Genomic DNA, 17,568 nt, shown 5'->3' on the forward strand with positions numbered 1-17,568 from the left:
GTACTTTGGCGCTCGGGACGTATGTACCCCCTACGCCTCTGCCATAGCCTACATATTTTGTTTCATAATGGCGGCTAATCTTGTTCACTTTAAATTTAACACTGCAACACTTTCATTGCACAGCAAACATACTGCTTTCTTGCCGACTTGAGTGAAAAAGTACTTGGGCATTTAATCCTTGCTAAATTTGCAACTTTACGTTTTTTTTTGCGAAAAGCCAAATACGCAGTACCAGCGACAGAATAAGAATTTAACGCCTGAAACTGTAGGTAGAGGGTGTGGGAGTTGGGACGATCGGTGGCCATGGGTATGGCATCGGCCGTTTTGGTGTCGAATTTTGGGCGTCCTTTTTTATGGCTGGAGTCCTCTGATTTTACCAAAACAAAGAACCAAAGAATAATTACCAATCACTATTATTTGACGTACTAGATAACAGTGGGGTATTGCGGCAGACTGTTCCCGCGGGCCACATTATCATGTAAGACCGGAAACTGTCTGCGGGCGGCTCAAAATCCCATCGCGGGCCGGGCCTGGTCCGTGGGCCGTATGTTGCCCGCTCCTGCTGTTGGGTGTAGGCCTACGCCTAGCTGCTTGAAAAGGTGAGTGACACACTTCTCGCTAGGTTATGCTATTGGGTCAAAAGCGCTTTGAGTAAATCAACAAACTTGTTTTCGTTGTGCCTTTAGTCGGAGAGAGTCGGTCAATTGGAGATCAATTGATGTTCCACGTCGGTCCATACACTTTCAGAAAGATAAAGTGTGTATGTACGGCTGAATACATAAGATTAACGCATGTGTTTCGTTTCTATGAATAAAGCTTGTAGTTGTTGCGAATAGCAACGGTTATAAGCGCCGCCTTTATGCAAAATGCGGTTGTATGCATTGAAATTTTGGCAGGCCAATATTCTGGCGTTACCAACGTAATGTGTAAACAAGTTTGTTGAGCAAAAGCATCGTGCCGCCCCAGCAAAAGTCATTTTAAGGTATTAGCAGATTATCAATTTTATACCAGAAGCTACACAGCACCAAAGAGCTAGCACAAAAAAAGTAAAGTAAAAATAAACGTATTTACGACCAAAATTTTAGAAAAAAAATTATACCACAATACTAATACTGGACTATACTTTCTGAATATAAAAAAAAAATATAAAAATTATGACAAATATTAATATTCAATATTAATATTCGTCATAAATGACAAGATTAAAATATTTATGCCATCAGAAAAGCATCTTTATAGGTTGTTTTAAAAATATTTAACCCGTTATTACTTATACTAAAATGACGCTTTTGCAAGATTATTGATGAATTTTGACCAAAACAGACAACAAAATGAGTGATGGTGGAGATTCTGTTGACTTTAGACCCCCATCAGACAATGTAAGTTACTTGTATGTCTTTAATGTTAACTCTGGGAATGTTTATATTATAGCATTAGTTACACATGAAAGTGTTTTATCAATATATATATATATATATATATTATTTATTATGTATATGCAATCATTATTCTCCGGTTATAATTTTTGCAGTTGATTTTGATTAATTAATTTTTTTTCAGCTTGTGGATCTTCATATTTCCATTGTACCACTTGAGCACTGGGTTGAGCGATTGAATTATGCAAGTCATAAAGTCATTGGAGACACCTTTTCTGTGGGGTTTATTCGGTTTGTACAATAAAATAAGTTTTATAGTATCTAAAATGTTATTTTCTTTACCAACCCTGATATAGTTTGCAATAAATTAATGCTTTTCAGGGTTTGTGGTTAATTGGCTGGCTGAATATAAAACAATGAGGTTGTCATTTTAATATAAAACTTACACAACCATATCAAAAATCTGATACAATGCCAAAAAATGATCAAAACCAACATTTATTACTGCACAATTTCTAAACATATGTGCCTTCAAATAAATTAAAAATGTAGATAAACTAAGTAAAATAATAATATCACATAAATTTTCAAAACAATAATTTCTAAAATTCGTCTTGACTTTTTAATTTTTGTGTGTTATATTAACTAACCCTAACGTTTAAAGTACTCAAATGTTTTCATTTATTTTTTTCAATAAAACTGAACCAACTGTTTATTATAAAGATATAAATGTTTTTTTGTTTCTTTTTAATTTTTTTTAAAATTTGATACTGAAGTACGAAATAAAGTGAACAAAATAATTTTTTGGCTTTTGGTCAGATGTGGTTTTATCCAGCATTTCTTTTTTATTTTAATTATATTTTGTGTATTAGAGTTTTGCCAGATATTTCCATTGCAAAGCTCCGTATGGAACTGCAAGTTCAACTTGGCCATGATTTCTTTCCAAAAGATTATGTGTTTTTGAAGCACATTGGAAGATGTTTAGCTTTGGTAAGTAATTCAAGCTAGTAAAATTTTGATTACAATTAAACTAAAATAGGAATGCAGTTACTTACACCACCTATAAGCTTTTTATGCTGTTTGAACGCCAGTATGTTGATTGGATGTGTGTTCTGTGACAGGTGCACACCGCAGATATTTTTAAGCAACTTGTGAGCACAAATAAATTAGCATATTGCAAAGCAAAGTTTTGTAAAAAGTTTAGCTGTGGTAGCATTCCAAACCCAGGTATGCATAACATCTATTGCACACCTGAAATATGGCAATCCACACACCTCATTTCAGTGAAAAGTACCATGAAAAAAATGTTTTTTAAGGATTTGTGTGTTTGTTTGTTTAATTTGATTTTGTAACAAAAAATAAATGTGTAATAATTACCTGGGCGTAACTGTCTTGTTTAAGTTATACTGGCTACTTAATAAATTGGGAGAGCAGGTGATTGGTAAAAACCTAGGGCATAGATTATATCAGGCACCTTTCCAGAAACTAAACAAATTATTCAAGTAGGGTGATTGGTGTTTATGTAAACACGTAAGTAAATGGTAATTGTTTTTGTTTAAGGTGAGACAAAACCAAGAAAAGCAGCTGAAAGTAAAGAACTTTCTTCCTCCTCATGTAAGTTTTAATAACAAAAATGTAACTGGTTTTAAGATATAAATATATATAATCCTATTATTTTGTGTTTATTTTAGAGTGTAATGCCTGAAATATTTGTGTTGCCTGGTCATCCAACAATGTACAACTACTCTGTACTGCCTCCTATTAAACCTAGAATTCAAGATTTGCACAGGCCAATATCTGAAACTGAAAGTACATCTCCAGAGAACATATCCTATGATCGACGACAAAGCATACCACAACAGCAGCAACATCCACAAAGCTTCGGAGAAATTGATTCGTTATCAGCCAGTTATAATAACACTCCACAGAACACAAGGTACATCCGAAAAGATCAAAGTTTAGGGCATGCAAATCAAATTCGTCATTCACTTGGTATGGAAAGCTCTACGACACATGCTAAGTTTAAAAGCTCAGTTGGTACACCACCAGAAAATATAGACATTAAACGACAAAAGAGACACATTAGCGGTAAAAGTGAAAATCATCAAAAATTTCCGAAAGGCCAACGTGGGCGAACAACGCCAGGACAAGCCTTCGATGAAAGCAGTAAAACCTTTGATAAACAAAATGAAAGGCCACCGGTAACTCCTGCATACATAGAAAGTGAGGGCAAAGAAAATCACGAACTCAGGCAGACAAAGTCAGTCATTCATGAAGGCCCAGTTAAAAGGAAAGTGCATTACAACATGCCAGCACGCTCTGGTTCACTGGCCTCATCCAGAGGTATGTTAGCCTAACATATTTTTTCCTGGGTATTTTTTATTTTTATTTTGCTTATGGTTGTGGTTACTGCAAAGAAAAAACAATCTAATTTTTATTTGCTTAATCAGTTTTAATTCTTAACAAAATTGTTGCAGAGCAAATATTATGGAATTATAATACTTTGCTTTAAATTATAGAGTTTTACAATTTATTACACAGCTCTCAATTTCATTATTGCAATGTTTAGTTTAACTTTTGACAAAATGAATTTGCATGCATCTTGCTTTAGTTGAGTTTTCCTTGCATGTTGTTAACAAAAGTTTTGAAGCAAAACTTTTGTTTTTTTGTTTTTGCATGAAGCTGCCAGCAGTCTTGATTTTCCAAAAGATGTTGAAATGCCTCCGAGATTTCCTCATCATTACAAATCCCTGCCTTCTCCCACTTCACTTAGCAGCCACCCTTTGTTGCCCCCTAGCTACATAAATCCCCATCCACCCAAAACGCAGAAAAGACAATTTGTTGACACTTCATCACATTGGCCTCTTAACACCAGCAGCCAGGGATACCATGCCATGCATGTTTCTACTAAACCAGCCATTAACACTGAGGATACTTTTCCATTTAAGTTTAGTAATCACCCAATTTCTAGGAGTAGTAGCACTAGCTCTTGTAGTCTGCATAACCCACCTTTACCAACCAATAACACAAACCCTGCTTATTCCTATCAACCCAAAACCTTAGGTATGGATGAAAAATCCCACATGCATGATGAAATGGACGACAAACCTCCAACCAACAGCACAAATGATGACTCTGGCTATTTGGACCAAGAACAAAGTGATACAGACATCTCTTCAGCAAATGAATTACAAAGGTATACAATGTTGATCATTGCATTTGGGTTAAAATGAACTCAAAATATATTTTTCCTAATAGTTTGTTGTGTTCTTTAATTGTATATAAATATAACATTTTTTTGCAAACTTATATTCAAGCATAGTTTATATTTCTTACCGCTACCATTCATACTGAAATTTAAAATTATTTATTTTAAATTTCTAAAAAATGGCCAAACATTATTTTAAGTTAAGTTAATTTAAGATTTTTTTTGAAGTCTATATAAACCTAAATGTAACCAAAAAATTAGCATGACCAATAAATCAACAGTTTCAATTATATGCTGAAACCCTAAAGTGTTCGCAAGCGATAAGAAACATTTGGAGTGCCACTTGGTTTGTTTAAAAGCCACTCTGTCTCACTTTGTTATGTCAAGTGCTGTGTTAATATAATTGGGCAAGTGCGTTGGCCTGGTGTCTGCTTTTGGCTTGTGTGGCAACTTCAGCCTTTTATGGTGGCTTATGTACTTAGCCCCCAAAACAAAAGTGCCACTTCTTTCCCATATGACCCTCTCGCAAAAAGTTTGTTTGCCACCACCAGAACTTTTCCATTGTTCCCCCGCCTAGCTTCCTAATTTGTGACTGTACAGTTGCCTTTGTTACCAAGCAACTACCTGTATTGTAATTGCAAAGTCCTTTAATGTGTAGTTATCAAAAAAAAAATATTTTATCTTCTGTTGTTGAGACTAGTTTTATATTAAATACATTTAATTTAAATAGTAAAAAAGGTGGTATTGTTTTATTGTTTTTCTTTTACAGACATAGAATTGGATCCCAAGGACAACCAGAGGATATGAGAAATTCTCCTTCTAAACATGAAAATGTTGAAATGGTACGAACTTTAGTCCATAGCAAACAAATGCATAATTTAGATACAGTCCAAAATAACCCACATGATATGAGTCCTACTTCATCCTTACAGGGCTCTAAGGTATTTCCAAGGCATGACTTTGATCCATTATTACAAGCCGGTGAACCTCATGCCACTAAAAAAACTGTTGTCCGCACAATTTCAGGTACTGTTAACCACATTTCTCCTGAACACCTTACAAACAATTTAGGGGGCAATTCATGGCCCTCCACACCTAACATTAATGATTCGAACAATGCTGATGATGCACACAAGATAAATATTAATGCATCACAGGCCCGGCCACTATCACAAGATTCTTCATATCAGTTTGATTTCTATGACCGCTCTGGGCCTAAGAAATCCATGACACCCAAAGATCCTAGTGATTCCCTTTCCAGTAATCCTAAAGGTAAATCTTCAGACAGGGAGACAAATGGGTCAAGGCTTTCTTATCGCTTATCACAGCAAAACTTTCAAATTTACAAAAGTGGTGCACAAAATAGCTTGTCAGGTCACCGTCCCGAGTTTCCTGCAGATCTTGAAACATCTTCACAAGATTCTTTCTCTGGAGCTACCCCACAAAAGCTAAACCAATCTGCTAAGAATGAAAAGTTTTACACCCAGTATGAAGCACATCCTGTTGGCAAACAGTATGATAATGATGGGCAGGATTCAACTGACAATGAAGAAGATGACTATGAAAGCTCTGAAGACGAATTTCAAAAAGAACTTCAATTTTTGGCTGAACAAGAGCAAAGGCAGGGAAAAGTTAAAGAAGATTTTCATAACTCCTTTGATGTAAAAATACAAGAAGTCCAGGTGTTGCCAATAACACATGAAAGCCCTTCATCTGATACTAAATTAAAACCAGAGTTGAAAACGGGTTATCCAAATCCTGCTGACCAAATTCAAAAGCCAGTTGATAAATTGAATAAAGGAGAAACTTTACCCAAACAAGTTCATGACAAACGGGAATCTGCTTCTGCATTAGAACACATCAGCAAAAGAGACTCTGTTTCTGGCTCTTCTGAAGTTCTTACTAGTCCTTCTACTACCACAGCTGTTATTGCCTTTGTGACAACAGATGATAATCTAACTGCCAACGAGAACATACTAGAATTGACTGATAAGAAGCTAGAAACAACACATGACCTTGACAAGAGAATATCAAGAGGTGCCCCTGATGGTATGCCTACACAAAGGAAGGTTAACACTGGGGGAAAGCCACAAGCTGCAATTGTATCATCGCCAATCGCAGTTGTCCAGGACCATACGGAAACACAGCTCGGTGGCCTACTTCCAGATGATCATGATGAGAAACCTAAAGATGACGATGTCAAAACTCCTTTTCCAACAAAAACATCTAAAAATGATTCATTTATTATGGACCCTGAAAAGAAGATGTCCAGCGTTACAAGGAATAACAGCTCTCCTGTCGTAAGTTGGTGGTTGTTTTGAGTGAACCACTCCATTAACATGTAGTGATGGTTTTCATATTTTCAATTGCATTTTAGTTTGCTTTAAATAGTTGGTAGCTTGATGAATCACTCACATTTTCTGCAGCAAGAAAATATTGCAAATATCGTGTGTGTATATGTCATATTGAATTTTTGTTTGTTAGCTTGTTGTGAAGTTTGTGATAATTTGCTGTTTTAATCGTAATACTAATCTCTAACCCTTGACTTTGACGGATATGAAGAGTATTAATTACAAAACTGCCCTTATAACAAAGGTCTGTTGCGATAAAGAATTGATTTTTTTCTTGATTTATCAATAAATTGCTTGTTCTTCATTTACTACAAAAATGACATGATGACATGTGCAAGTAATTATGAAATCAATTTTTCCTGTACTTGATTGATTAAATTATGATATTGTTTGCAAAAATGTTTTTTAGAGTTATAACTGCTTGGTTTGTGTTGTTTTATGTAAGCATAATATCACTACAAGTAACATCATAGCAAAAGTGAGCTGTCAACTCTTTGTAGGGATGCCATTGTGGTGACACAAAACGTTGAAATTTGAATGAAAACAAGGATTTTGATTTGGCCCACGACACTCCTACAATAGCTTGACGTAGACCACATTTTTACTTACATTGTACGAAGTGGTGAAATATTTGCCATCTGTTTGAACTAAAATCACCCTTACCCTCTATCGTCAAAACATACTGCTACAATACATTATCAGTATTTTGTTCTCAAGTTTCTATGGGATATTGTATAACCTTCCTTTATAATTTAGTTCAGCGCTTGTTAACCAGTAGGTGACGGATCACAGTTTAATTTTTATATAGGTGATTTATTATTTTTTGCAAAATCTTTTATAACACAAGCAAATTTGGTCTTGAAAAAATATCAATTTCGCTTGAAAGCAAAATCTTAGTTTAACTGTTCTGTTGTGCTGTCTCACCTTTCTAGGCCAAAATAAGCTATCAGTAAAAGTGTGTCGCTGGATAAAAATGCTTATACGCATTAACTTCGTTCTTCATTACAACCATTCTCTCAACTACACCTAACAAGGCTGCTATCAAACCATTTCCTACAAAAACTATTTGTACCCGATTAATCTGCATTTATCGACATTTCAATAAATGATATTATATTTCAGGTGCAACGGGGTCCAGTTCAACAACAACCTTCGCCTTCTCCCATTCGCATTCCGCAATTTCACAAACCACCTGTAGAGCAACAGGAAGTGGTGACGTCACCAGTGTCGCCTAAGGGTCTCGTCAACTCAAAAGGAAAGGTAATTTTATTCTGTGTTTTGTGCAACAGCAGAGCGGCAACGTTATGAAATCCATTAAAAATTGTTACTTATCAATAGCATAGTTGAGTTGTGCTATGAGTCGCGTGAAGCCTGTTTTACTTACAAACTTTTTACAAACAAGTTGACCTTACCGTTACTAAACTTGTAACCAGGCTCCCGCGACCACATCAAAGCATCAGCAACAAAGCTCAGCTCAGGAGGCGACGCTAGACAAACGCAAGGACAACAAGGATACTGCTAAACGACTCGACAGTTCGCATCGTAAGTAGTCCAACTGCGAGCAGATATTGTCATTGGTCTTTGTAGTTTTGATAATACTTACCAATGTGCACCAAAAACGCTTGTTTCACTTGACCAGGTTCAAAGTTATGGAGGGAACTGCAGGAAGTTCGCAACAAGCGACGACAAGCCGAGAAGGAGCGGCAAGATCTCGTAAAACAAGCAAAAATTACCACTTCCAAACTCAATCAGAAAAGAATTTCAGGTCAAAATTAAAAAGTTATAATGAGACTGAATTGTTGCGAAGCGAATAATAAGCCGGTTTTAAGGCGTAAATTGCCTAAAAATACTTTTAAATAATTGACAAATAAATTTATTTTGAAATATTCTATCTTGTTTTACAATTAATTACGAAATTACGTACAATACTTAAAACATAAAAACGTGAAATTTTCGGGGCCTTGGGCTTTTTTTAATGTTTAAAATACCCTGTTTCAAATATCCGGACTTGGAGGTCGAGAGGTAAATTGCTGAGGACAACTAAATCAGGTAAATCTAATCATTACTACAAAGGATATATGGAAGCAGGAACAGAGATTAAATTATTGGATTAGCCACTTTTATAGCAAAGTCATTATTTTCCTACTTGTGCTTAGATTAATTTGTGCAGTTTAGTTTAAGCATTTATCCGTTATCACATGAGATATAAACTGCACCTTGCGATTTAGTCAGTGCAGCTCCTCCCAGTGAAAGGCCACGATTTCCTCGCATTAAAAGCGGCAAGAAAAAACAGCAAGGGCCAGGAGAGAAATGCAACGTATCGGGATGTTATTATGTGTTTCACACAAACATGGACAAGAAGAGGCATTTTGGCCTTATTCATCGCGGCAAATCGATGGGTACGAAACTTACGCGTTTATTGTACGAAAAAGTAAAACTCAACCAGTGCGTGAATTGTTCGAATTAGCGATTAAACTAGTTCAACCATATCGCGTTACTTAAAGACAATTAGGCCCCACTTGTACATCGGGTTAAAGGTTAAAACAGCAAACCATGTACTGGTCAGCAGCGGTTATCACCCATAACGTGTTTTTTAGCCGAGCCTTTTGGACACGGAAATACATTTTAAAATGTTTTGATGTTGCTGTGACGACATACCTATTATATAATCCACTGTAGACATTTGGACGACTAACTATATTCGATTATCTGTTCACTAAGTCGAGAGCTGGGTCTGTGATAGCATTTTCTTATTTAATTTAATTCAGTTCAAATAAAGCTTTTTCTGTTTTACCAAAAAACGAATTTTATTCAGGGTTATTTTTTTAGTTTTACGCAACGAGGCGACGCCATTGCGCCGATGTACACTTTTACCGTTAGCAGACAGGCGGTACCGACGGGTTCCTGTTGACGGCAGTTTAACTTTCACGGCGCCCTTGTTTTCAGCCTGCTGAATAGAAATCAAGGTCTTAGCCGACGCCATTAGTGCGGTGATGCGTTACATCATGTTACGCGCAAGGTGAAACGTGCACTTGTTGCCCTCAAACAAGATTACGTGCCGTTAACACCTTGCGAGGCTTTGCTTGCCATCTTGTTTAATTTTAGATGCGTGTGGCTGGCAAGTATCAGCCCTTTTCACCTGCGCAAGAAGTCAGCGCGTGTAAAAGGTTTTTAGGACCCCAGCGCGTTTCGCTTGACACGAACAAGCATAACGAAGAATGTACATTCGACTCGGATTGTAAATTCGCCAGCGTAGAACGCACGCGCCATTCGCGGTAAAACGATCCAAAACAAGGGAACATGAAATCTGACCCAGGGCCGAACCATTCATCGCAATCATTGTTCAATTATCCGCGCCCTAAAGGCAATTATGTCCTTTGCGTGTTACAGTTCTTGGCAAGTGTTAGGGTTCCAACCTGAAATGATTTGTCTTTTGATCCGCAATAATTGCTTAAGTGAATCAACGCTATCTTATAATACTACCCTGGTAAACGTTCCCATATCTGGTTTAAATCGTTTTCATTTTTTTCATTAAACAACTATTCGACTCTTATGTTGTCATTTAGTTTAATAATATTTTGTAATTATTTTCCTGGTGTTTTTAAGCACATCACTTACTCGGTTTTATCAACCTATTTTTACTCTTATGTCTTCTTGAAAGAATTATTGAACCATTGTATGTGGTTAGCATCTCGCATGTTTCGACTTCAAGTTGTGCAATCAAATAGATTTTATGCATAATTTGCTCCATTTTTTTGAAATCATTTTAGTTTTATTTGTTATACGACAAATTAAAATTTAAACGAATATATATTAAAACGGCCAATTAAACCTGTGACATGAAATATTCGTTTCGATTATTGCATAAGGTTTTATGTCAGTTCTAATTTGTCAGGCACGTCAGTTCAGCGACAAGACAGTAGTAGTGCCCTCAATTGGAAGCGAAGTATCCTTACTCAAGAAAGTTTATCGAGTGTTGGCGACAACAGGCAGCCACTTCGCAGAAAGTCAGCTTTTGGATCAAGTTTACCACGGCTAGCCCCTAGTGACAGAAAAGTCAGATTCTCCCTAACAGAATGTAGCGCCAAAGCGCCACCTCCTTCTCAAGGCCAAGCTTATTGGGCAAGTGAAGACAGAACAATCAGCCCGAAGCCCTACGCGAGCTGTAATGTTTCGGAAAGCACTAACCCAAGTTGCAACACGACACCTCCGACAAAATACCGACTTCGCTTTTGTGATTCTGGAGTGGAAATGTGGCATTGTACCGCTTCGACTTACCACAATATGTCGTGATATTTTTAATTTGAATAAAACACTACTTTTTTAATCTTGGTATAGGAAACGTCCCATAGACGGCTAGAAAAAAATAATATCTCGGTCTGATGTAATTTATTTAGAATTATATTTAAGATTATTGAATTGTAACCTAAAAAGCAAAAATTTGCTGCAACAGTTCGGGATACGTGGAAAAAGAAGTTTTTCGAAGAAAAAAAGCGAACAATGCCCCTCGAAGAAATATGCCGGAGGTTACAAGTAGAACTTGATAGGTGAGTACTCATTTTTCAAAGCAATATTGGATTGAAAACGCGATTTATGCTGGCTTTCCGTTTCATTAAGGAAGTTAACCTGGGTATAATTAGCTTTAAATTATTGCCCTACCGGTATTTAGCATTTATTGTATTTCCGTCTTGTTAAATAAAGATGTTACCTCCTCTTAAATTTAAAATAAAATTATATTTTTGATGTTCAAGTTCCCACCAACGACTTGTGTCAGCACTGGAAGGCGACAAGGCACCGGTCCAACGACGATATCCTTCTTTCCTTCCGACCGTTGTTAACAGACCCTCTGTTAAGGTATACTAGACAGTAGACACTTAGACAGTTTTGTGGTGTTAAGCAGTGTATTAAGTTAGCAGCAACCCTATGCTTGGTCCTTGAAGTAATAAATGGGTGTGTAATTATTCCCGCAAAAGGGGTTTTCATGGTAAAGGAGTGTGGGAACCACTTTTTATGGTATATTAACAGTTCATACAGAGCTACGTACGCCCAAGTAGGGAACCATGTGTTACTTTGGAAAATAAAATTCCTATCAGGCTAAAAGATTTTTAAGCGAAATCTTTGTGCAATACATTTTTACGATTCACTTTTTTGATTCGTACTTCCAGCATTTACCATATTTGTCGCAATGTCACAACAACATATAACGAGTACCGATACTACCAACCATAGGCTAGTATCAACTGCCATCTGACAATTTCATATATCTCTCTTCCTTACGTATGTTAGAAATATAAATTTCCGACTAATTTATTCCTTAAGATAAAAAGAAAGCATCTCCGAGAGGTAATAAGAGGTATAAAAAATCCTTTTAATCAGCAGCAACTTAACAGTTATGTAGCTTGATGCAAAATGCACTGCATAATCCCACTGATTATGTAACTTACCTTGTTTAGTTATAAACTCCAACATTTTATACAATTGGCAAAAATATTTTTTGCAGTAAAATAGTAAACATAAATAATAAATATTCAAACCTTGGAAATAATTAGCTTTATACTATTAACATTTCGGCTTATTACTTTTTGGTAAAACTTCGCATCGCGAGTTTAACTAATTATAATTTTTGTTTATTTTCCTTCCTTTTCGTTTCTCAAACACTGAAACTCTGGCAAACTAACCACATACTAAAATTTATAAAAACAAATGCTATAATCGCATCCTTTGCATGAGACAGATAAAATCCAATAGCCGTTTCGCAGTGCTTGAAATGCGCCAGCATGTTTTGTACCTTGACTTTAAGCTTGCACTTGTCAAACAGCAGTATGCCTCTAATCGCCAACGTAAGTATATCAGTTAAACGTCAATTTGATGGTGAGGTGGTGCAAGCGCGAGACGTTATTACAACCAGTGTAACGCCATTACTAACATTTTTTCTATCGCTCAGTAATCTATGCTAGTTATTATCTAATTAGTAAATGGTAGTGGTCATGCAACAAACCCTAGGACAATTGTGGACAAAATTTTGATGACTCTTTTAGGTTTGTGTATACATAGACAATTAAACATAGTAATATGGATATATCTTTTAGATATGGCTCACTAGTGTAGTTATTTTACCTTTTAACCGCACTCAACATTATTCCTTCACTAGCAGGGGCGTATCTAGAAAATCAAAAAGGGGGTCCCGAATTTTCAACTTAGGGAATTTTTCGTCTGACGTTAATGAATAATGACTTCATAACATAGTGATTGTTATGACGTCATTAATAGAAGAAAACAACTAATTAAAAACCGCCAATAAGCGTCCATCAAAAGCGAACACGTGCGCCGTCGGCCCTCCTGCAGCCAAGTGCCAGCTACGAAAACGCTTATTGTGCAATCGTTAACTTTAAGCGAAAAACTGAACCAATACCGTGAAATATGTTAGATTAATTTTGGTGGTAATCGTGTTTCGTCTATCAACAGCGCAGTTTCCTAAGTTTCATGTAGGGGACCACGTTAAATTACAAGAACGTCTTTCGCCACCTGCAATACTAAACGAAGATCATTTATCCTGGATGTTATTATGCCACGAATAGCGCAACATCTGCACCGAGCTTTGTGCCAAGTCAGCTAAAATACGGAGAGTAAATTGCGTCAATTGCACACTAAACACGTGGTCTTAGAAGATTCTTATAGATAACAATTGTCCGTTGACTATCATAACGACTTTGAAACACGCATGACAGTCAGAAATAGACCACCTTTTAAGAATCTGCTTCAGTTAAAAAAATGCCGTTGTTATAAACCAATCTCAACGTTGGATATAAGCGCAGACAGCGAACAGTAAGGGTTATTAGCTAGACGTTTTTTAGCGAGAATAAAAGACAGAAGGCTTGACTTAGCGTTGAACGAATAACGAAAAGCGAAAGAGAAGAAATATTTACGATAATATCACTTACAAAAAGGGGGGTCCGAACCCCCAACCCTCCCTCCTGGATACGTCACTGTTCACTAGCAAATTCATTGTCTTTAGCTTGTTAACCATTTCATAATTAGAATAAAGTAGAAATTGATTTTTTGCGTATTAGTAATCTCAGTACGAATCATGCTGTTTGTCGAATGTATTAACTGTATCTGGTCATGCTGATTCATAAATTTTGACGCTGCTGGTGTAGAGCAACAACAAGATCCAGGTCACAAGACTCCAGCACGACATGGACGGACTAATGAGAAGGATTGAAGACGCAAAGATCAAACTTACGGGGGAGATTAAGGTAACGAAGAAAGCGGTTTGTTTATTGTCAGTGTTGTGTGTTAAGGTTTTATATAAAAGCGCAAAGATGAATTTTGGATGAGATATAACGTTACGTTATTCGTGTTCAAACGTCTAATTTTACCAGGATTGGTTTACGTTATTCGTGTTCAAACGTCTAATTTTACCTGGATTGATACATTTTAAACAAACATTATAGTTGTGGTTTTTATTTTTTTATTGTTTTTAAATCATTAAATATATTTAGTCTACTTTTATTTAACATTGTGTTTTATTCGAAACTTTCGTGTAACATTATCTACTGTGCGGGGTTTTGGTTTTTTATTTTACAATGTAACGCCAAGTAAAAACCTCTACAAATATGTTCTAAATCAGTGGTTCTCAACCTTTTTTAGCTTGCGGACCGGTAAAATTCCAAAACAAATTTTGCGGACCGGCGGACCTTCATAAATCAAATCAACCCAAATTCATTTACGACACAAGTATGCAACTTAAAAGCAAAGAACGGAAACTTCAATTTAATGAGCAAATTGCTGCTTTGCTTTTGATATCATACGTGTTATACGTGGTTCTATTGAATTTTTTCACATACAACAAACTGTATAGCCTACTTTTAAACAGTTGGGCACAACACTTCAGCATTGTGACGTACGATAAAATCCAGAGTAAAGCATTTTCTCTATGTTACGTCACAAAGCTACAAATTACGGAGCTGGCGAAGTTCTAAATTTGATCTTCAACATCTTGCATTTGCAATTGAGATACAAAATTGTAATATATTTGGCGGACCGGCAGGAAAGTTGACGCGGACCGGCGGTTGAGAACCACTGTTCTAAATTACTTATTGTTTTTCAGTTGCGCCACCAAGCGGAGCAAGATGTTAAGGTGTTACGTCAGGAATTGATGACCAAAAAAATTCGCGTTCACGTCGCTTACAGGGAATCACTTCGATCCCGCAACTTTACCGTGAAAGCCTGAAAAAAGTGCACCTAATTATTTTGAACGTTACTGAAACCCAGAATTATTGGAAAATATTTTTTACGCTCTGTAGTGTTATCAAGTGTGTCACGGTCCATAAAGCTTTTTAAAGGTATCGAATTAGAACATTTTTCTGTAATCCTTTACTAAACTTGTTTCAATTGCACGCTGTATTATTAAAAAAGGTAGGCTAATTATATCACTAAACGCATATAAGTCACAAGTTGTACAATTGCACCTAGTTTAAACGCAAGCTTTGTGAATACATGTTCTGCCCTTTAGATATTTTTGTTATATTTTTCTTGTACTATATATTGTCTGAACCCCAATGGCATACCAGCTGCCCGAATGCACAAATGTGTCGCTTAGATTTACCAAATTTGTGCAACAAATACACAAGTGTTCATGAGACTACACAAGTGTTGGCGTTAATATATCATAGTATTATAGAGTTTGCTTTGAAAAATGGAAACAACCCAAACCAAATTTGTGTTTTTAACTAACTTGTTTTGTTTCTTTTTGACAATATTTCGTTAAATTTACTTTATTTAATGCAATTGTTTTATTTTTTAAAACACATGTTGGACTTTTCACTGTGTTGATCATCGGTTGACAATCTTGTACAGGCCTATGCACAAAAGTCACGCCCTTGCCTTGCACTTGCAGCAGCACTGTGTCACTTTTCCGCTTTTGCTTTCAAATGTGTCCTTTTTTTTAAGTTCACAACGTACCGATCTTGGTTTGTTATCGCTTGTTTTTCTGTATCTATTCTTTTGTGTTAGCCGCGACACTTAGATTGGACTAGTGTAGATAAAACTATCATATCATGACCGCACGCAGACACAAATCTTTATACATTTATATTGTTGATTTTTGTTGATTTTTTTTACAATAAAGTGTACAGATATAAATTGGCGTTTGCTAATATGTCAGATTAAAACTTTGTTCTGAGTGAAATATTTATTTAAATGCCTAATCTGTAAGTAATGGTTAAACTTGTATAAAATGTACAAATGTACATCGTGTGTGTTCAACTTACAAATAAACTGTTGTAGATATTTATTTTACCCGAGACCTATAGACTCACTTACAAAACCATATTGTTAATAAGAGGTAACCATTGATACAAAATAGTGTATTCGTGATGTAACAACAACGACTAATCGCATTACACGGCCCCAGCATACTTTTGTTTGTAATAGCACAGTAATAAAGGAAACGCAGCGGGGCAGATTTTGTACTGGAGCGTAAAATTGGCAATATACAACGTATAAAATGAAAGTACTCTTAAAATGTCTAGGCTCGTTATTTTTGTGTTTACATGCGGTAACCCAATTTTTGATACTTCAATTATGCAGGAAAAGACAATTTACTAACAACTGCTTTGTTTATAGGCCAATGTTTATAATATGTAAGCTACGCAGAAAGCAAGTCCTACTTTTATGTCCGTTAACAGCGTTTGCTTTATTTTTCTTTCTTTACCTTCTGCTATCAAAAAAAGGACACCAAATCACTTATATGTTGTGATTTTATGAATACGGCTATATATAGGATAGATCAGGGTTGGCCAAGGTTCACAGCATCGCGGGCCACAACATTTCTTGCATATTCTTCGCGGGCCACATAAAGTGCTACATGCGTGCCAGGCGGATCAATGATTTTTGTTTGGTCGGGGCATATAAATGTTTAAAGATGACGCCACAAAGCATCATCAAAAAGTAACGTCGAATAACATATAATCTCAAAAAACTTGCTGCAATAAAATGAGACTTATTTGTAATATATTACTATAAGATGTTTTTGCTTATGTATCGCACTGGAGTAAAATACATAAAACCCTATAAATTTGGTTATGGTATTTTATGTGGCACTTTCAAAGTTTCTATTACTGCGGATTTTAGCCCACCTCAACGATTAATGTGTTGTGTAGCTGGACGTATACTTTCCTGTACTCTTAACTGTTAAGGTTGATTCAATATGGCAGCCTACTAATTTATATTACTAAAATGTAAAAAAATCGAAAAGTGTCTGCAAACTTTTTGTGTTTAAGTATGAAAGAACTATGCTTTTGGTGTAAATTCCTAGTTGATTGGCCCAATAAAAATAGTTGTCGCAGTCCACCATAGGGCCATGGCCGCAGTTTTGAAATCACCGTCCTAACATGACGTGTTTGCTGCAAACTAATTATATCCTTGCAGCTTGCGAGAATCCCAGGCCCCTAAATCCGCTTGACAAACAATCCGGCAACCCATTTGTGTGTAACATCTTTGCTATATCCAGGTCAGCCTTGGAACCAACATGAGGTGCGGCTGCGGGAGTCTTGGATTAAAGACGGACCAGGGTTATTAAATTTAGTATTTCAACAGATATTATACTTTTGCATTATGTAAAACTATAGCC

At 36.1% G+C, this 17,568-nt stretch overlaps 1 protein-coding gene across 7 annotated transcripts; it reads left to right on the plus strand.

Moving 5' to 3' along the window:
• The first annotated feature begins 1,227 nt into the window (after positions 1-1,227).
• LOC146164122 (uncharacterized) lies at positions 1,228-16,073 on the plus strand. 7 transcript variants are annotated; one of them, XM_083381718.1, is made up of 16 exons: positions 1,228-1,379; positions 1,561-1,667; positions 2,249-2,366; positions 2,937-2,990; positions 3,068-3,719; positions 4,059-4,572; positions 5,354-5,426; positions 5,517-6,884; positions 8,058-8,195; positions 8,369-8,477; positions 8,575-8,700; positions 11,389-11,482; positions 11,687-11,789; positions 12,255-12,278; positions 14,093-14,191; positions 15,046-16,073. In XM_083381718.1, exons 1-16 carry the CDS (start codon positions 1,332-1,334, stop codon positions 15,166-15,168), a joined length of 3,750 nt encoding a protein of 1,249 aa, XP_083237844.1. In that variant the 5' UTR covers positions 1,228-1,331; the 3' UTR covers positions 15,169-16,073. The 7 variants fall into 7 exon arrangements, 6 of the variants coding, with proteins under 6 accessions (XP_083237844.1, XP_083237842.1, XP_083237846.1 ...); XM_083381716.1 differs by having other exon boundaries at positions 5,354-6,884; XM_083381720.1 differs by having other exon boundaries at positions 4,440-4,572; positions 5,354-6,884.
• The last annotated feature ends 1,495 nt before the right edge of the window (positions 16,074-17,568 follow it).

This window comes from Ascidiella aspersa, chromosome 2, assembly GCF_963924565.1.
Source record: "Ascidiella aspersa chromosome 2, kaAscAspe10.2, whole genome shotgun sequence".
NCBI classification, from domain to species: domain Eukaryota; kingdom Metazoa; phylum Chordata; class Ascidiacea; order Phlebobranchia; family Ascidiidae; genus Ascidiella; species Ascidiella aspersa.

Excerpts from the sequence above, each read along its gene's own strand:
- LOC146164122 (XM_083381716.1), top strand. The coding sequence starts at position 1,332 with ATGAGTGATGGTGGAGATTCTGTTGACTTTAGACCCCCATCAGACAAT. Across the intron at positions 3,720-4,058 it reads TTCACTGGCCTCATCCAGAG|CTGCCAGCAGTCTTGATTTT; the intron begins GTATGTTAGCCT and ends TTTTGCATGAAG. Across the intron at positions 8,196-8,368 it reads TCGTCAACTCAAAAGGAAAG|GCTCCCGCGACCACATCAAA; the intron begins GTAATTTTATTC and ends ACTTGTAACCAG.